The 20,781-nt window shown below is 44.4% G+C and overlaps 3 protein-coding genes across 3 annotated transcripts; 1 reads left to right on the top strand and 2 right to left on the bottom strand.

The window, feature by feature from the left end:
- Nucleotides 1–997: 997 nt before the first annotated feature.
- Nucleotides 998–2,941, bottom strand: BJ212DRAFT_1297525 (uncharacterized protein; the record flags this gene model as incomplete). Its single annotated transcript, XM_041332611.1, has 11 exons — nucleotides 998–1,159; nucleotides 1,294–1,334; nucleotides 1,389–1,505; nucleotides 1,625–1,663; nucleotides 1,794–1,876; nucleotides 2,108–2,136; nucleotides 2,347–2,379; nucleotides 2,443–2,462; nucleotides 2,518–2,527; nucleotides 2,593–2,674; nucleotides 2,805–2,941. 11 exons carry the CDS (start codon nucleotides 2,939–2,941, stop codon nucleotides 998–1,000), a joined length of 753 nt encoding a protein of 250 aa, XP_041196154.1.
- A 2,562-nt stretch (nucleotides 2,942–5,503) lies between these two features.
- BJ212DRAFT_1478182 (uncharacterized protein) lies at nucleotides 5,504–7,122 on the bottom strand (the record flags this gene model as incomplete). The annotated part of the gene is made up of 14 exons (XM_041339670.1): nucleotides 5,504–5,621; nucleotides 5,691–5,716; nucleotides 5,770–5,810; nucleotides 5,863–5,979; nucleotides 6,026–6,124; nucleotides 6,176–6,214; nucleotides 6,282–6,349; nucleotides 6,409–6,434; nucleotides 6,495–6,525; nucleotides 6,578–6,606; nucleotides 6,817–6,849; nucleotides 6,913–6,932; nucleotides 6,988–6,997; nucleotides 7,063–7,122. The coding sequence occupies 14 exons, from the start codon at nucleotides 7,120–7,122 to the stop codon at nucleotides 5,504–5,506; spliced, it is 717 nt and encodes a 238-aa protein (XP_041196153.1).
- A 13,043-nt stretch (nucleotides 7,123–20,165) lies between these two features.
- On the top strand, nucleotides 20,166–20,477 carry BJ212DRAFT_1265527 (uncharacterized protein; the record flags this gene model as incomplete). Its single annotated transcript, XM_041330495.1, has 1 exon — nucleotides 20,166–20,477. A coding segment is annotated over one exon (312 nt), but the record flags the coding sequence as incomplete, so codon positions are not given.
- Between the last annotated feature and the right edge of the window lie 304 nt (nucleotides 20,478–20,781).

Below are 20,781 nucleotides of genomic sequence, written 5' to 3'. Positions count from 1 at the left end.
CCAAAAAGCATTTCCACACGAGCATTTTGTGAGTGCCTTCAAACAATCTTTGTGGGAACTCGCATTTACTGATGTACAAAACACCGACTTATCTCACCTGGAACAAAGCAGACTGGCTATGTTCACAATGCTTGGAGAAGTTCATATGCGACCATCTCCATATCTGGTACTTGGGCCAGAAGGTTAAGCATAAGCTTCTGCCCTTGATCACTTTCACGGCTGTCCACTCACCTAATCTCGTCAGGAGGAGACATTATTCCAGACAACTGCTGGTACGGATATAACTGTCGTACCCAAACACACAAGCTAGCACATGCGCAGAAACTGAACGTGAGTTTTTGCGAACTGCCCTACTAGTAGTGACAAGAACTGATTTTCTTTTGGCTGTAGCATTGGTGTGAACCTACCAAGGGAGATGCCCCTCCGACGAATGTCTAAGGGTTATGGATTCTTTTATGGCTCTCGGATTGTGATGTGTATTTTTAGGTTCAGTGTTTTTTATTGTGTAGGCTGCGTATCAAAACCTGGTTGTGAATACGCGCACTGGGCTACCCTGTGTCTGGCTCAGTTGCTGGTGCTAGCTTTGTTTATATTCAAGGACCATTCAGAATGACATGTGATTTGACATCACTGGTTCAGGGCACATTGCAAAAGACTCTGAATATGATGCGCCAGTGATGTTGAGTATCTGTCCGTCACGAGAGGTTCTCGGAATTCAAAAATTCAACGTTGATTGTATGCCTCCTCATCTCCATTTCGCTTCTGCCTTCCTTTTTATTGAGGTTGCATTTGTGAAGCTGCGTTCTTCAAATTTGCCCAAATGATTCTCTATGGATTATACGTTCTGATAGACTGCTTGCAAAGTGGGGGATCTTTTGCTCAATGCAAACAACTCAGTGAGCTCATGGGTTGCAGGAAAGGGTGTCACACGCAGGATCTACTCTTACCAACCGAGGAGATCTATCTAAAAATCGTTGATCTAGTATTCTCTAGGGTACTAAAGAGAAGAAGGATCTCCACAATCAGGTTGCATATCCAACGAAGCTGGCGCAAAAACAAGAGGAAGGGACACATTCCCAGTAGAAGTCTCTTCAGTGCGGTGGGCTGTGTTATACAGCTCGTGGTGCAGGCGTGTCGCTAGTATTCCGTGTATCACGAACTGTAAACTACGAGACAGTCAGTCAATATGTCCAGTCCAAGAAACAGCCCCTTACTCTGATATCGCCTCTGAGTACGATGCCTGTGATTGGATCTTGAGTTGGTCGTTGGATTCATATGATTATGAACACGTACGGGAAGAGTGAGCACGACGACCACGGCCATGGTGGAAAATACTGATCCACCATAAATGTTAGTGCTAATTTGTAAAGAATCATGTCCCGACCCACAAAGCCCACAGGTAAAGTAAAACAAGTTGTGTCTGACCAGGGCTCGTACAAGGGGTATATTGTTTCCATGTTCTCTATAAAGCTTCCACGAGTGGTATAACATGAAGCTGAGGATTTCTATGAAATATTTAATGCCAAAACATAAAAATACTGTGAAACCCACCTATTTCTACGATGACAAGTAAAATGTAGGCTATGATGACAATGCAACTCTGCTTGCTGTCGTAGCAACTCACGACTTTTGGAATAGGTGATTGTATGACTATACCACATCGCTGTAAACCACCAAATCAAAGAGCACCAGGAGACTCACCTAGGGAGGAAGAGTTGTATAATGTAAGTGTCACCTGCCACTGGGACCAGGAAGAGCTATACATTCAGCTGTTGACAAAACATCTTACTTACAAAAGATTGACCCACCACAATGTTGCAACACATTATCAGCCATCTGCGACCCATCACCGCCAAAACCCTCCACATGAAAAGTACTTCAGGATGTTGCAATCAGGGTCAGCCACCGAAATAATGAATAGCAAAGGATACTGACATTCTGCACAAAACAGTATGATTCCTCCAACATCTGATAGGGGCATCAGGTCTGAAAGCATTCGTTTCATAAGGGGATCAAACTCACATGTGTTGAATGCAAAAAAAGTTGTGCAGGACTGAGATTTATTGAGCTTCAGCTTTAAGGATGACGTGCAAGGACAAAAATATACCTTAAGGGAAAGTCCAGGTTGTAAAATTCCTGAAAACAAGTGAGAGTCCACTCGCTTTAAGTAGCATATTCTCGAACATACAAAACATATCAGTAACAACCAATGTAAATGGTAAGTATCAGCAGGTAAGATAGGTCAGTTTGGGTATTCCCCGTGGAGCATCCAGTATGAACGCGGCCTTTGTATGTCACTTGTCAGGCTATGGGCGCTGTCATGACGTTGGCTGGATGAAAACCTACATCTTTATCGAGGGTGAGAGCAAAGTCGTAAACCTAATAGCGAAATAATCAACTTCCTTGGTCAATTGACGGGTTGCCAACTGAGTTGGCACCTACCCAAAGACATGCTATAGCAACTAAGATGAAAGTTCAGCACGAACGCTGCTGCATACAACTGTTGGTAGCACGCACTGAAATCATACTATATAGCGCACGTAAACAGTCAGTTTGTTGAATGTCATACTACCAATTCTAATCATCACTCACGTTAGCGTGCTGCAGTGTGATGCCGATATTGATATCAGCTTGGTCAAACAACGGGACCATGATAGTGGACGACTGACTGGGTCTATTGAAGATATGCATTATATGGCCCAGTCTAAGAAGCCGTGTGCTGGTATCAGTGATCTAATATGATCCGTTACTCTAAGCCCAGTACTGCTTGGGTGAAAGGTTCTATATTTATGCAGCAACCTCACTGAGATGCAAGGTGCTGGTTAATCTCCGATGTGGACTTGAAACACAATGCTGTATGCACAAAAGGATCAGACAGCGCCTTATCAGGGCCGGAGTCTGTGGAGGCCATCAGCGAACTGGCGAGTTCTTGCTGATACATGGTCGTGTATTGCTTTATATTCCAATGTGATGAAATCCTTCCCTATATATCACAATATATTTTTCTCACCGGTTCTCTGATGGCCCCGGGTATGTTTGCAATCCGTCAAAAAGCCATTATTAACACACCACATCCTTCCTTCACACAGCGAGGTGGGGTGGGACAAGTTACCGAAATCTTGAAATATTGGTCGCCTGGGAATGTTCTGTCAGAACGTCAGCTGGAGCGTAGCAATGATATGCTAGCAGAGCCTGCAAATGACCTCATCCCAAAATATTGCACAGCTTCAATATGTACCAATACCTACTACTTCCGTGAAGCAGGGAAACCTCCGAAACCTAGACCATTCACTGTGAAATCAGCAAAATATGTTCATGCCTCATGCGAGACTTATGACAGGCTGATTGTTTGATAATTGCAGGGGCAGGTTGAGGATAATAATTGCCGCAGGCGTACCGATAAGGCACAAATCTTCAAAGTAAAAAGGTCAGGGATACACAAGGGGTGTTCTGATGACGTCCATGTTAGGACACATAGTATGATGTCTTACCTCATGATCACAAGTAACGACATAAAAGGGGTGCTGCAGATTCAGGCGCCTTCCTATTAATATTGCGACGCACGATAGTTTCTTCCGGTGACAATGTGCGGGTCCTGGTATTAATAGTGAAGTTGTATGGGATGAACATTAACTGCGGAAATGAGTTTTAACTCGATAGAGAAGTGGTAATGATAAACATACCATGTTAACCAGATGGCAGCTAGTGTGGCTGAATCACATAGTGATGTGGGACGTCTGCTTTTGATCTGGATATTCGAGGGAGATGGTTCTGCTTTATCATAGAAGTGTGTTCACTAGAATTGCTACTTTTGGTAATTGGGCCACTTGCGTATTTGTTTGTGTTGACTATTGTACACCTTTTGTCTATGTTGACCAAGCAATTGCTGAGTTTGAAGTCCCATTGAGCATGGTGAACGCTATCATGAAATCCAGGTTTTTGTTCCGAAACTTTCGCCCCTCTACCCTATTAGTACTTATCCTAGGACTGGATGGCCTTCCATCTTCTTCAACACAACACCTGTCTTCAAGCCCCACAGACGAAGTGCCCTATTGTTCAAGCTAGTAATGACCGGTCATCCGTCATTTACTAGGGAAATTGCAACTGCCCTTACGCATCCTTTATGGCCTTTGAACTCTCGCAGTGATGCAGTGATTACAATGAGCTTTGACATTTTACTGCAGGTTGATGGCGTTCGGTACCGTCGAGATGGACTTTGGAAGTGTCTTGGCCTAAGTTGCAGAGGTGCGTGTATTGTGTGTTTTATGCTGCTTTACTGCATCAACATGCCTTAGTTTCCATAGATGCCCAAGGCATGGGGCTGTTCGCCTCAGTGCATCTGTGCGTCCAACTCTTGTCTCTGCACCTTCCAGAATGTATCATGTCGCATCTAATCATGCAGTCGGTGCATCCTGGCCCTCCAATCTGACTATCCTACATGACTGCATGAATAGCGTTGTCTTTTTGGGTCGAGTAGCTGCTCTAACATATCACCATGTTATGAGGACTCTGGCAAGGGTGTCACCTGAATGTCTCTCTCTTGCCTGTCATCTGGTCAGTATGACAATGTTTCTGTGGGCTCAAAACAATATGGCGTCCAGTGCTAGCTAGCCTGCCCTCTATCACCATTATGTACATGGTCTCCTCTGGCACTGTCAGGGACATGTCACATGTACCCACTGGAGCAGGCAGAAAAGGAATGTACTGGGTTGGATGTAGGGGAGTGACGAATGGTGAGTACTGCAGCAACTCCAGGAAGGTTTATTTGTTTTCATTGTGTCTCGTTCTGCATCAATGTATATCTATGTGTAGTGATACCTATAAATTAATTGATGTGTTTCATTAATTCATCTACGGTGTTTCTAGGGATTTGAGCTCACTGGTGCGCTATCCTAGGTAATTGATCCTTTCCCTCCTTCGCCTCCTCCGGCGTTCAATTTTTGCTAATCAAGGTTCTCAACACCGCCCCAGTGGTGCAATAGTGAATCCAGACGAAAGCAGACATCAGATAGATGTATCCTTGTCGTCTGGAACCTACTTCTGGGCTTAACAGAAGGGAGAAACACAAATCATGGAAAGTATGTATTTGCACTCGACAGCTACCCAGCAGTTCGACTCAGTGGTGTGACCATATGCGCTGCTCAATGGCTGGTACTCGCTTTATTCATATTCAAGGTTACCATTCAAAATGACATGCAAAGCCACTTGTATGCTTCCTCATCTCCATTTTGCTTGACCTCCCCCTTATTTGAGGTTGCATTCATGAAGCTGCGTTCTTTGAATTTACCTGAATTATTCTCCATGGATTGTACGTTCCGATGGACTACTTGCAAAGTGAGAGGCTTTTGGTCAATGCAAACAACTCAGTGAGCTCATGTGTTGTGGGCGAGAGTATTATTCGCAGTATCTACTCTTACCAACCGAGAAGATACAAATTCTCTATCTAAAAATCATTGATCTAGTATTTTCTAGGGTAAAGAGAAGAAGGACCTTTATAATCAAGTTACACCTCCGACAAAGCTGGTGCAAAAACAAGAGGAAGGGACACATTCCCAGTGAAAGTCTCTTCAGTGTGGTGGGCTGTGTTGTACAGCTCGCGGTGCATGCATGTCGCTAGTATTCTGTGTATCACGAACTGTAAACTACGAGACAGTCAGTCAATATGTCCAGTCCAAGAAACAGCCCCTTACTCTGATACCGCATCTGCGTACGATGCCTGCAATTAGATCTTGAGTTGGACGTTGGGTTCATAATCTTATAAATATGCACGGGAAGAGCAACCACGGCAACCACGGCCATGGTGGAAGATACTGGTCTGCTACAAATGTCAGTGTCAATTTTGATGGATGTTGTTTTGCTCACCAAGTCCACAGGCAAAGTAAAATATGTTATGTCTGACCAGGACCCGTACAAGAGGCGCATCGTTTCCATGTTCTCTATAATCATTCCACGAGTGGTATAACATGAAACTGAGGATTTCTATGGAAAATTTAACATAATAATATAAAAATACTGTGAAACTTACCTATTTCTGTGATGACGAGCAAAACATAGGCTACGATGACAATGAGACTCTGCTTGCTGTTGTAGCAACTTGCGACTTTTGGAATAGGTGACTGCATGACTAAACCACATCGTTGTGAATCACCAAATCAGCCAGCAGGAGGAGACTCACCTGCAGAGGAAGAGTCGGATAATGTAAGTGTCACCACCACTGGGACCAGGAAGAGCTATACATTTGGCAATTGACAAAACAATTCACTTCCGAAAGACTGACTTACCACAATGTTGCAACATGTTATCAGCCATCTGTGACCCATCACCGCCCAAACTCTCCACGTAAAGAGTACTGCAGGATGTTGGAACCAGGGTCAGCCATGGAAATAATGGACAGTAAAGGATACTAACATTCTGCGCAAAACAGTTCGATTCCTCTGATATCTGGTAGGGGCAACAGTTCCAGGGGTATTCGTTTCACAAGGGGCTCAACTCACATGAGTTAAGTGCAAACAAAGTTGTGCAGGACTGCGATTTTTGAATTGAGCTTTCAGAGTAACATGCGATGACAACAACATACCTTGAGGGAAAGTCCAGGTTGTAAAATTCCTGAAAACAGGTGAGATTCCACTTGCTTCAAGTGTCACATTTTTGGACATACAAAACATATCAGTGACGACCAATGCAAATGGTAAGTATCGGCAGGTAAGATAGGTCAGTTTGGGTATTCCCCATGGAGCATCCAGTATGAACACGGCCTTTGTATGTCACTTGTCAGGCTCTGGGCGCTGTTATGACGTTGGCTGGACGAAAACCTACATCTTTATCGAGGGTGAGAGCAAAGTCGTATACCTAATAGCGAAGTAATCAACTTCCTTGGTCGACTGACAGGTCACCAACTGAGTTGGTACCTACCCAAAGACATGCTATGGCAACTAAGACGAAAGTTCAGCACGAACGCTGCTGCATACAACCGTTGGTAGCACGCACTGAAAATATACTATATAGTGCACGTAAACAGTCAGTTTATTGAATGCCATGCTACTGATTCTGACCATCACTCACGTCACTATGCTGCAGTGTGATGCCGATACTGACATCAGCTTGGTCAAACAACGGGACCATGATGGCAGACGACTGACTGGGTCTGTTGCAGATATGCATTATATGGCCCAGCTGCACATCGGTCTTGATGGTCCAATATGATCCGGCACTGCAAGCTCAGTACTGCTTGGGTGCAGTGCAGTGCAAGGTTTAGTATATTTATACAGCAACCTCGATGGGATGCAAAGTGCTGGTTAGTCTCCCATGAGCAAACTTGCAATGCTGTGTCCACAGAAGGATCAGACAGCGCTTTACTAATCAGGATTGGAGCGGGCATGTTTGCAATCTGTCAAATGCCATCAGGAAAACGACAAGTTACCGTGCGGAGCACGGTCAACTACAATGTAGCGTGATATGTGGATTCAAAATAGTGACAAATAAACACCTATTATAGCAAGAAGGAAAACCCGAGACACAGAGAAAACAAACATCATAACGAAATCCAGAATATAGCGTTCTCACGGATAGCTAAGGAGTAAACAATGCATTAATGAACCCAGTCATCTGATGTCTAGTAGGTGCACTCAGAGTAAGATTCAGGATTTTCACTAAGCTTGGTAGAGTTTTGGCAAAACTTGGTAGCACATAACTTAGTTATACCAGCACACATTGGCATGAAATTGGACATTCAAATGACACTTAGAATTCATGAGAGGATGGATGGTGGATGTGGGTGGGGTGTGACTTCCAGAGAGGTGAGAGAAATGTGGGCAAAGTTGAGATGCTGGTGGAGTAGGGGACCCCTAGGCTGAGGGTGAGAGTAGAGGAGAGTTTGGTGGTGTTTGGGTTGGGTTTAGCCAAGGAGAGAGTTGTTAGAGCCTCCAGAAGTAGTAGAGAGGAAGATAAGCTGTCTCTTCGAGAGCATAGTCTTCAGGCATAGCCCACTCCAACTGGTGAACAGAGTGAGTTCACCTTGACCAAAAGCTTCACATTTGGTCTTCCCCTTAGAGTCCAGAGTCCAGAGCTTTAGAGCCCAGAGTCTAGATGGAGAAGTCAAAAGCCTTGTGGATTACACAAGCAAATGACCCAACTAGTCAAGTACAAAAGAGTCAAGAAACATAAGGAGAACACATTACAAAGCATAGCATTTCAATTTTTGAACTGAGAAATAGTACTGACGATGAACAAGTCTCCTTAGCCAAACTGCCTAATAGAAAGAAACTACCACTGAGAGGGCCAGGAGGCAAGTTCCTACCCAAGGCCCTCTCAGACACTGAAAATTCTAGCAGCATGTCCACCTCATCAGTGTCATTGCCTCTCAACACACTGGAGACTAACGAATGGCAGCTTATGCCGGACAAAGAGGAACCAGATGATTGTGAAGTCCCAGTGTGCAAACACAACAATGGCTAGACACTTGTTAAAGTGCCTAACCAAAAATATTGTTGTAGGTCAATGCTCTGCCTAGCTGCTACACTTGCAAGCAAGAATGTTTGACCCTAAAGGGAATTGCTACTGAGAGTGGCTGATGATACTAAAGACCCGAAAGTGTGCAGAGCGTGGGAATGGGAGCATGGATATGTAGAGTGTGGGAATGCGGAAGTGCAGTCAATGAGTGGTTGATGCAGAAGTGTGAGATGCTAGGTAGGGTAGGAAGTCTAAGGAATGGTGCGGTAGCAAGTGAGGCAAGGGTATTGATTGCACAGGTAAGGAAAGTCAAGGTAAGGTGTCCAGGTATAAGGTAACCAATAGGGGCTAAAAGTGCGCACTAATGGTGACTGCTCCTAAGTAAAACCTAAGGGAAGGAAATACTGTAGAAGGGAAGTAAATACGAAGTAGTCACTCTAGGCACTTTATACTAGCTAAACCCTCTTGGAAATGGAAGGGACAGGACAGACAGGCAGTAGGAATATGTAAAGACATGTAATAAGACTGTAACACATGTTACAACACATGAGGCAAGGCAAAATACGTACCAATGAGGTAGGATGGACAATGGACTGACACAGGACATCTGTAAGGTAGTCTGAAGGTGTGGGAAATCGACCGCAGGTATGCACGCAGCACGGGAGTGAATGCATGGGTCTGCAGAGCGCAGGAATACATGTCTGGAGTAGGTTGAGTGTGGGAAAAGCGGTCAATGGTTTTGTAGCTTTCCATCACCTATATCAAAAGATGGCCATTGCAAGCCTAGTGGGAATATGATCGTCACACTGGATTGTGAAGTTAGCAAGGATTTAAGAGAAGATGATGAAGAGTCATTACCTGATGCACCAAGAAGAAACACAATACTTCTCCCAGCCTTCCAGTGGGACACAGGTGTACTGCTGTCTATCCCCAGAGAATCAAATACTCAAACTGTCCTACCAGTGCAACCACCAGTAGTACCAACAAAGCCCAATATAAAGCCTACCATCATACCAAAGCAAGCACAGACAGTTAGTAAAGTTACAATGTCAATGATGTCAGCAAACTCCCCACCCTTGTTCCATGGGCGTGATAACGAAAACTCAGCTAACTTTATATGAAGCCTTGAAGGGTATATCACAGTCAACCACATTTCAGATGAAGTGATAATGATCTTACTACTTGGCACATTCATTTCTGTGGGCTCAGATGCAGACATATGGTGGACAGACCTAAGTGCATTGCAGAAAGCTACATGGGCACAAGCCAAAGCAGCATTCTTAGTGAAATGGCCAGCGATAGTCATTGCAGGGAAGACGCAGAGAGAATATCAAAAGGACTTACTAGAGCTGTGATTCAAAGAGGAAGAAGCTGGGGAAAGAGTCATGGTAGCAGGAATTGCAACATGGGCACACACACAGTTCCACAACAAGTTAAAGACACTTGTGAAGGACACAGGAGTAGAGAACATACCCATCCTAATCCAACTGGTCTGCGAAGCACTCCCACAAGCTCTTAGAGACTTGACATCAGCAGCACCAGCAGACTGGGACATGTTCTTGAATGAAATCAAAGACATCAATATTGACATCCTGCAGGAGAAGGCAAAGAGAGTAAAGGAGAGGAAGGTGGTGGAAAGAGCTCAGAATGCACGCATCGCATGGCTAGAGAATTGACAAGATCCCATCAAAGTGTTATGCTCACAGATGCAACAAACAACAATTGGATCCAACACATCAACTCTGAAAGCAACAGCACTCCTGAGAACCATGGGGAACACACCTTCCAATGTCCCAACGTTGTGAAGAGTGACATCACAGCTAATCAACTGACACCCAATCAGTACCCTAGAGGACAGCCTCCTACACAAGAAGAGAAAGACATGTTATGCACCTACATCAATGAGCTAAAGCACCAAGCAGACACAGATGCAGGCCATGCAGCATATGAAGAACAGTTAAGGCAATGGTCAGTGAAATGGGGAGAGGGAGCCAGATGCTTAGAGAAAATGCTGTACCTGTTAATGCCAGGAACAGTGCAGGTCTGTTCTGGTAAATGTTTCAGGTGTGGAGCACATGGGCATATCAGACCAAGATGTCCCATCCCAATGGACACCCAACTTCTGAAGAATGAAAGTATATGGCGCAGCAACTGCACATGAATTCTAGGCACATTCAATAGGGCCACAGCCTCCCAAGTCAATTTCATGGTAGATGAGACTCTAGACCAGGGAAATGGGAACAGGTCATTGGCATAGAGGATAGCCAAATGACCCGATGTGGGAATCATATTTCAGCTGGCCAAGCTGCTGAGTGGAGAGCAGTATGTTCAGCCCATGGGATTCTGACTTGGCTCAGTGCTCAGAGAGTAGAAATTATCATCAAAAGGGACTGTCATTCAGGCTGGTACTGACACTAGTGAAAGAGATACATGCTTAAGTAAGCAGCAAAAATGCGAACATAAGCTAAAGAAAGTGGGAGTAGGTAAAGGTAAGTAAAGTAAGTAAATCTAAGCCCAAGGAAAACTTGACTGTCACACCGAAAACATTTAGTACCTCATCCACCCAGACAATCAGTCCTTGTGTGTAAGGAGGAAACATACGAGGACCAGCAGACCTTCCCCATCAAACACAGTACAAACTATGTTGTTATGCAGCTGGCTAGTGAACAATGCAACATTATTGACCTGTACTTGACGGATGATGAAGGAACACACCATAAATGTCAACCCTTCCTGCACTATATCTCATTCACAGGACCGAAAGGAGAGATCATATGAGTCAAAGCACTCTTCAACAAAGGCACCATGGTCAGTGCCATGTGCATGACAGTCTTCAATAGCATCAAACATTGCCTAGGGAATTGGAAAGCATCAACCAAGAGACTAAGAATGGCCAATGGTGCACTGGTCCCATCAAAAGGAACATGGAAAGGTGACATTATGATAGCAGGAGTCAAGGCACAAGGAGAGTTTGAAGTTTTTGATAGTGGAGGAGGATGGAAGTTTTTACTTGGGAAACCAATGCTAAGAGCATTGAAAGCTATACATGAGTATGAAACTGACACAGTACAGATAACAGCAAACAGAACCTCAATGACCATCCCCAATCAGAATGAGACCATGGTTGTGGAAGCTAACACAATTGAGGACAAAGCTCAGGAGACCATGACAACAAAGGACACATCAATGGAACCAACAGATAACAGCAACAAAGCATCACAAGACACTATTTTGGCAAACTTTATCAATAACAATGCAGAAGCCTTCATGAGAACGATGGACCCAAGAAATCTGAGAAGAGTAGCTCACATTGTAAAAGCAGTGCAAGTCAGAGACAACCTTAGTCCTGAGGAATGAGAAAAGGTCAAAGAACTTGTTACTCAATATGCTGACATCTTTGCATGTTCATTATCAGAAGTGTTGCCAGTCCCAGGAGCAGAACACCAACTCAACATACCTCAAGATGCCACATTCCAGACCTGAGTCCACCAGAAAGCATTGATGCCACCTCAGACCCAGTTCCTACATAGTAAGATTGATGAAATGTTAGTGGCAGGTATCATTGAAAAGGCACCTCCAGAAGCAATCAAGTGTTGTGCCACAACAGTCCTCACTCAAAAAGCCCACAAACACGGTGGACTGACACTTGAGGAACTACAACATCAAGTCAATGAACAGTGTAAGCAACACAGGAAACAACCAGTGTTTACATTGCCAGAATGAGAGGTCACTACAGAAGAACCACCAAAGTCAACACCAGGTCCACAGAAATGGTGCATATGCCAGAATTTCAATGAGGTAAACAAATACATGGTGATAGCACCAATGCCACAAGGAGACATACGAGCAAAGCAACAATGCTTAAGTGGACATAGGTACATCTCAGTGTTTGACTTCACCTCAGGGTTCTATGCTGTCAAAATACCACAGGAATCGCGACCATACACAGCATTTTACATTGAAGGAAAGGGATACTTCTGGTATAAATGAATGCCAATGGGCCTTACAGGAGCACCATCCACATTTTGTGAAATGACAGCTAACCATCTGCACAACTTACTAGCAAACAGTATGATGGAGCTCTTTGTGGACAATGGAGGATGTGCAGACAACATGTTCAATGGAATGCTAAAGAAATTAGAGCAGATTTTCTTACACTGCCAAGAATGCAAGCTGTCATTATTGCTAACAAAATGTTGTCTGTTCATGACAGAAACCACATTCACAGGAGCCACTGTAGGACCAAAAGGCATTCAACCAGACTTAGAGAAGCTTGCCACTATTGTCAATTGGAAACAACCCACTGACATGCTTAATCTAGAATTGTTTTTAGGATTAACAAGTCACTTCCGAGACCTGATACAAGTGTACGCCCAACAAGAAGGACTGCTGCGAGACCTTGTTAAAGCAGCACCACTCAAGATACCATACTCAAAGAGCACTTATAGGCACACCTTACAAGACTTCAAGCTCAATGAATGCTGGAAGGAAGCACACACAGCAGTATTCCTGGACCTGAAAGCAGCTTTAGTGGCTAGACCTATCCTTCAAGCACTGAAGTATGACAGATTGAACTTCATAGTCATGTCAGATGGATGCTAGGAAGGATTTGCAGCCATACTAAGTCAATGAGTATGGTCACAGAAACCATCAGGCAAATGGACAGAACACTTACTCCCCATTGGCTTCGCATCCAAATGCACATCAAGAGCAGAGCAGAAATACAAGCCATTCATTCTTGAGTTCATGGCGCTGAAGTTTGGACTTGACAAATTTGCAGATATTATCTGGGGATTCCCCACAGAAATAGAAACAGACTGTCAAGCCCTATGAAGCGTACTGATGAGCGACCAGGTCAATGCAGCACATGCAAGGTGGAGAGATGGAATCATAGCACACAGGATCATGGATGTACACCATGTTCCAGGTAAACTAAACATCATTGCAGATGGGCTCAGTCGACAGTGAGAAGGACAACCAAGAGATGCCAGGCTAAACAACGGAAGTGAATGGACAGTCAGCAAGGATTGGGAAGCAAGTTCAGGACTAACCAATGACATTCTACTCACTGATTCAAGAACCCAACAGAAACCAGTAAGTCTGCTACAAGAACAATTTGCTAATGAACCAGTTTTTCTAGAAGTCATGGAATCAATATTAGGAATGGATGAGACGAAACCCTTACACAACAAGAAGCAAGCAATGCACCGAGCATTGTAATACCTAATAGAGGAGGGTAAGTTGTGGCACCTACAAGGAGGAACAACAGTGTGAGCTTGCAGCAAGGTAGAGTGTATCACTAAAGAAGAGGCAAAGCAATTAGCAAAAGAACAGCACAAGAACAAAGGACATTGGGGAAGAGATGTCATCAAGATCGCACTAACAGATCAAATCTACAGTGCTGGACTCAATGCATCAATCCTAGAGGTGATAGGGAATTGTGCTAAGTGTAAAAATTTTGGAAATCAACACTTGCACTCACTTCTAGAACCAATTACTCACAGACACTTGTTTGAATTGCTAGTCGGCAACTACCTAACCCTCCCAAAAGCACAAGGATACTACACCCTAGGCATGTACCTTGACACTTTCTCACAACATGTTTGGGTTTTCAAATACAATTCATCAGGAACGGCATGCATGACAATTGATAGCCTATCCAAGATATTCTATAACTTCACCTCATTGGAGACCTTCATGAGTGATGGGGGAAAGCATTTCAATAATGTGGATGTTTGAGACTACTGCGCTAAGTGGTCCTGCAAGACTCATATCGTAGCAGCATACTCACTGTGGGTCAATGGACTAGTAGAAGGCACAAATAAGATCTTGCTACACATACTCAAGAGATTATGCGCACCAAATCTTGGAGAGGACGACTACAAAGCAATCTCATGGGACAAATTGCCAAAAACATGGCCAGACCACCTAGAAGAAGCAGTAGTAGCATTAAACCACTGCATACTACTGGCATTGAAGTTTTCACCAAAGGAGTTATTACTAGGCCAAGTAATCAATACCCCATGAACTGATCTAGCTAACTGCACTTCAGCACTACAATTATCAGATGCCAATGTTCACATGGCTTATGTCGCACAACAGTGCCTCGATGGCTACAAAGCTGTAGTACAGCACACTGTAAAAAGGAAAGCCGCATTTGATAAAAGAGTACTGGGCCACTCACCAAGGGAAGTGATATTCAAAGCTGGACAACTAGTTCAATTCTTTTACAGCAGTCAGCACAGCACGCTCGAAGCAAGACACAAAGTAATACCAAAATGGTCCCCTCCATACCACATAGTCAAAAGACTATGGAACTCATACCATCTAGAGACAACCAGCAGTGAGCCATTATCTGGCAAATTCCATGCATGATGCCTAAGAGCATTCCACACAAGAGAGGGCATGAAGTTAGCAGAAGAGCAGAAAAGAAGAGAACTAGAGGCACAGAATAAAGAAGACGAAGACATAACCAACGACTCAGACAGTAATGGGAGCAGTCAAGAGCATATGAATGAAGAACAGGACAAAGAAGACAAAGAAGATGGAGAGAGTGAGGATGAAGACAGAGATGAAACAGTGGAGGTGTCAGTGATAAACAGAGGTGTTGGCAATGAGGGCATCACTGTTTTCAAAGGGGGGCACATGGAGTAGGGGACCCCTAGGCTGAGGGTGAGAGTAGAGGAGAGTTTGGTGGTGTTTGGGTTGGGTTTAGCTGAGGAGAGAGTTGTTAGAGCCTCCGGAAGTAGTAGAAAGGAAGATAAGCTGTCTCTTCAAGAGCATAGTCTTCAGGCATAGCCCACTCCAATAGTCTGCATCTGACAACATGACCAGCAATCTCAACATCTTCGTGCATGAGCAGAAGATATTCACCTCCCTCACTATGACTTCTCTTCCCAATGATATTTCTTATGAGCCAGCCTGGGATCCCTGGGATGATCACGACTCATCTCCAGATGACACCACTTCACCCCTCACCACTCATTGGGCATATGGAGCTCACCCATGGTTTCCTCTCATCCCCTTGAATCCTAGCTTCGACGGTGTCTTCTTACTTGAGGTGTCTTATATAAAAGTGGTCAAAAGGCAATGACACCACAATTACACTTTTGATAAGACTGAATGCTGCCAACAACCTCAAGTTCGCAGTCTACGACTTTTCTTCTTTCGTGGTAGATAACGCAGTGTTTGTGGCAGGTTACCTGCTATACAGCCCAGTGGTTTTATTCTACCTGGTTGTAAATAGGGGTTCTACAATACAAGCCTAGCTTTATCTGGCAAGACAGATAATGTAGAGTATGTAGATAGAACTTTATCTAGTCTTGAGTTTGACTAGACAAATAGAATAGATTCTGTAGGTAAGTCTCTCTAGTCCTATGTTTGACTAGATAGAGAATAGAGTTTGTGGGTGAGTCTCTCTAGTCCTATACTTGACTGGACAGAAAATAAAGAATAGGTGCATACTATGCACAAAACTAGGTAGCAAATAATGCTAATGATATTCCCCTGCCTTGATATACTAAAGGACTTATAAAAGGGAACTTGGTAGAAGCTGATTGGATTTCCCTGCCTAAATGCAAAGGGTTTAATCCAAGGAAGATGATATGATACAAGAGCAGATGATCCAACAAAGGAATCTGCAGGCACAGATAATATGGCTTGACTTGATACTTCTAGTCCTCTGAAACTATATGTCAGATGCACACTAAACAGCACAGGTACAGTCAAGAAAAGAATAAATGATCTCAGAGCAAGTAAACCAAGTGTACTTGGTCTGCACTTCCTGGCTAACACAAAGAGTGTCAATGTCAGAGAAAGTGGAAGAAGTGGAGGTTCTTTTAAATGATAAAAGAAGTTCTTATTTTTATGGGTGGAAAAGTGCTCTCCTTAAATACATGAGATGGGAGAAACTGTATAGTACCAAGAAATAAGGTTGGAAAGAGAAATGACATCAGAGTTGCATCATAAATGACCTCATTGTGGAGCCAAGTGGAGCAGAACATTCTAGCATCCAATGACATCACTATGACATCATAGATGGCTTCATAGCATCCAACAGAATATTCCAGAAATTTCTGTGGAGCTATATGACATCATCATGACATCATACCCTGCAGGTACATTTTGTGGAGTCTCTGGGAGGTCAAAGAATCAAGTAGGTAAAGAAATGAAAGAAAAATATGAAGAAAATAAAGTAGAATAAATCATAAGACAGAACAAATCAAAACACTGGCTTTTTAGATAGGGTTTTGGTAGGCTTTTATCTTTTCTCCTTGGTTATTTCTAGTCAAAGGAAATAAGCCAAATGATAGGCAATAACCTAAGCTTTTGTATGACTAACAACTTTGACCAGGTCAATATATGATTTCTTCATCATATTTGACTTTTCTTCAACACACCATATTTTTCCATGATTGGAGCATGCAAAGTGAAATATTGCACTTGAGTCTGTACTCAAAGTACATTTTGTGTAGTCTGAGGACTAAGCTAACAGACTATGGAAACGTGGGATGATATGTCATATACATGTTCTTCATGATTCCCAAATCATGCAGGACAATGGTCCAATATTTGAGTGTCTGAACCACTCGATGTTCTCCCTGCACACAGAGCTCGACAGCCAGGGAAAGCACATCCTCCACTGTGACATTAGAGAAAGCTGGTGTGAACTAGAGAAGAAGTTACTCTGGTGCCAGGAGCTTTTGGGAGCTGGACTCCTAGTTCCATGGGGCACTGTACTTGCACACCCTCCTGCTCAATATGGGTACCTAATGTTGCATTCAGATGTGAAGCTTGCTAATGTTAAGAACCATGCTCAAAGGAGAGAGAGACTGACTCAGAGGGGCTTGGCCTCAGCTCGTATGCTGTGCCCCTTACCCGAGTATGTGCCCTTCATTTCAGAGGAAGTCCGGAGGACTTCCAGAGGCTGGCTACTCTGGTGGAGAGTGTGGGAGGACTTCCGGAGGAGCGCGGGAAACATCCGGGGGAGCACGGGAGAGTTCCAGAGGAATGCAGGAAATGCTCAGGAGAGTTCCCACTGCAAGGTAATACTTCTACAGGAAATCAGGATGGAAGGATAGGAGGTCTGGAGGACAGGAGGACAAGATGTCTGGAGGTCTGGAGTATGGAGGACAGGAGGTCTGGAGGACAGGACATGGAGGTATGGAGGATGGAATGTCCAAAGGTACGGAGGGTGGAATGTCCAAAGGACAGGATGCCCAGAGGTATGAGGGACAGGAGGTCCGGAGGTCCGGAAGGAATAGGGGCTACATTAGACGAAGTCCGATGCAGAAGCAAACAGAGGTAGACTACCCTAAGGTAGAGTCGGAGGGACAGGAAGTGGACCTAAGTCCGGAAAGAGGGTAAGTGCCGGAAAGGCAAGACTCCAGCCTAGGGAAGCAATCCCTAGACTTGGGACAGAGACATAGGGGACAAATCCGAAGGTCTGGAATTCTGGCCTAGGGAATCCTTCCCTAGGCCTTATGGAAAAGGACAAGACTCAGATGGACTGAAGTCCAGAAGATGATTGGCAAGTAGAACAGGATCTAAGATGATATTCAGACTGAGGACTCTACTGTAGTTGTACAGGGGTTATATACTAGAGGCTATCTGAGAGGATCAGTAAGCAAAGGAGTAAGGCTATGTACGAGCATGTGGAAACACATTGGTAAGTAAGACGGAACATAAGTAAATGAACTCGGAGATGAAACTAGTACAAGGATCAATCAGCAAGACGGAAACAGAGATAACTGAGAACCAGAAAGGCAGAGATGCCTAAATGGGGATAGGCGCAGGATCTCGGACAGAGGGTGGGAATAGGTCTGGAGATAGTACAGTTAATATCCGGAGGTCCGGAGATCTGGGGATCTGGAAGGCAGGGCAGAAACAGGACTGAGATATGTGAGGTGGTGAATGTAGTCCAGAATCCAAGAGGAGGTAAAGTCCGGATGTCTTGCTGGACAGAATGTGTGTAGGGTGGACAGGATAGGGGATCCAGGAATGAGTCAGATATGGGGTCCGGAAATAGGTCAGGAAAGCGTGGGAATATGATGGGATCTATGTCTGGCATATGGATATGACAGCTAAGAAAGTTGCAATGAGATCTTGCAATGCATTTCTATGTATGCAAACCATTTCTTCAATCTCATCACAACTGACACATGTCTAGTAATCACTGCTGTGTGCTCATGGCACATCATGACTTGTCAATATCGCGGATCAAATTGTCTGTGGATGGCTCTCCTCATCAATGACCCCAGATGCCCCATACCAGCTGAATGGGTTCATGAATTGTCGTGTTCATTTGTCAGAGATCTGTCAACTAAGGTTCCACACACAGGCGTCTTCATATCCTCTGTTCACTGCCCTTGGGAACTACAACTACCCATGTTCAAACACTTCAAAATCCCAATCTGGGTTCACTGCCAACAAAACTTCCATGTGAATTTGTGTCATTATAACCCATCTCAAGAAGCTGTTTCCCATGCAATTGAGGCGCAGTGCCCAAGTAACAGTGCCTGGGGTCAGGATGATGGCATCTGGGGTAAGTGGGATGGTGAAACTGAGACCCAGAGTGCCCTTGGATGGGGCCCTGCACCTGAAGCTCCTCAAGTGGACTCTCACTTTCCAGTCCCTCAAAAACTCAGTGGCCAAAAATCAGGAGAAGACTGGAAGGCCTTCTTTGCACAGCACCTTGAGGAAAATCAGAAGAAGCAGAAGAAGGAATCCCCAGCTCAACATCAATCACATGAGAGTCAGGAACAAGCGGTGAAGAGCCATAATCTTCCTGGAAAGTCCAGTATGGTCATGGTATTTGAATGGCAACCTCAAGATGAGTTTGGGGGCTTTTTGCTATGCATCTGCCTCACCAAGGCCAAGGTACTGATGACCTGGGGGAACTACAGTAACTCCACCAGATGGTTTGACTCATTCAGAAATGAGTGGGACTTGTATGATCAGTTAGATCCCACCAGCACCCCCAACAGTGACTGGGAAGAAGACAACTTCAATTTCTCAGACCCCATCCCTGATCCTCTGCTGCCACCACCCACTGTGCCTCCATCATTGTCTGGCTTCCTGCAGGACATTCACAACTACTTTGGATGTCATGAGGTTGCACCCTTGTCCAATTATACTGAGGGTGTGGAATGCTTTGTCACTCACTTACAGTTTCACCTTGGCTTCCATCTGTCAGCATCGACTACTAGATCCATTGGTGGATCTGCCACTTTCAAAAGTTGGGTCAAGAAGCAGAAGTTCAGCCACATTTGCAACATTGTCAGGGACTCAGGCAAGGATGTCGACTTGATTTCAGATGTGCAAAAGCATGTCATTACATGCTTCATAGGTTACCTTGCCACCCTGCCCACATCTCAGTTGTCTGAGATCCTGTCTGATCACTGGGACCTGGTGCCTGGGACTCCCTTGTTGGCTTTGAATGCATTCATTCAAGTTTCTTATCTCAATATCCCCAGCCAGGAGTGACTCTATGTCATCCAGCCAAGTCAATCAAGAAGTCTTGTTCCCTGGAAACTTGTGGTCCCTGACACTGCTACAGCTGTGATGTGCCTCCACTGTGACTGGGGGTCTGACATCTTGACCATTGCCCTCAAACTCCTGAAAAAAGGCATTCCATTCAAGACACTGCAGCCCATGGCAGTTTCTCCTTGCACTCAGCACCCACTCAGTGAACTTCATACATACTCGCTCAGATACTTCCACCCCCCTTCAAGGCAGTTTATGCAGATTATATCACATATGAGCAGTATCACCATGAGTTCATGAAGGAGGATTGTGCACAAGCCACTCTTCTTCACAGCGGGATCTTATGGCAGCTAGTGTTACATAGCCTTGGCTTTGATGTCCTCCCCTCGGCCCTGATTGGCATTTCACAGGATGCTGTCCCATTCAGACAAATGTTGTCTCTCAATGGCAAGACTCACTTTGATGATGATTGGTTGGAAGAGGAGGTTGATTTCATTTGCAGGATGTATTATGTGTACACGAGTAAGTTTCCCTATTCATATTGACCCACAGCATGCTCATATTTGAATCATTAGATAACAGATGCATTGAAAAATTGTCTTGGTGGCCAAGGCCTCAGGCCTGAGCTGGGTCAGGACTGGATGTGGGGTTCTGGTCTGCTTGATGTGAAGCCTGGTTTCAGATACACCTTGAAAACATTCATCAAGGTGTTTCTTGACATTACAATTCATCTGACAATAATGGGCCAGTGAACAACATGCATTGGAAACATGGACTCAAGTTCAATGGGGCAACAAAGAAATTCAAGAAGAACCTCAATGCAGCATGTTCTAATTTTCTCGCTATGAA

Source organism: Suillus subaureus (assembly GCF_016647635.1).
Source record: "Suillus subaureus strain MN1 chromosome Unknown BJ212scaffold_7, whole genome shotgun sequence".
Lineage (NCBI taxonomy): Eukaryota > Fungi > Basidiomycota > Agaricomycetes > Boletales > Suillaceae > Suillus > Suillus subaureus.
This window is presented reverse-complemented; position numbering and strand designations above follow the sequence as displayed.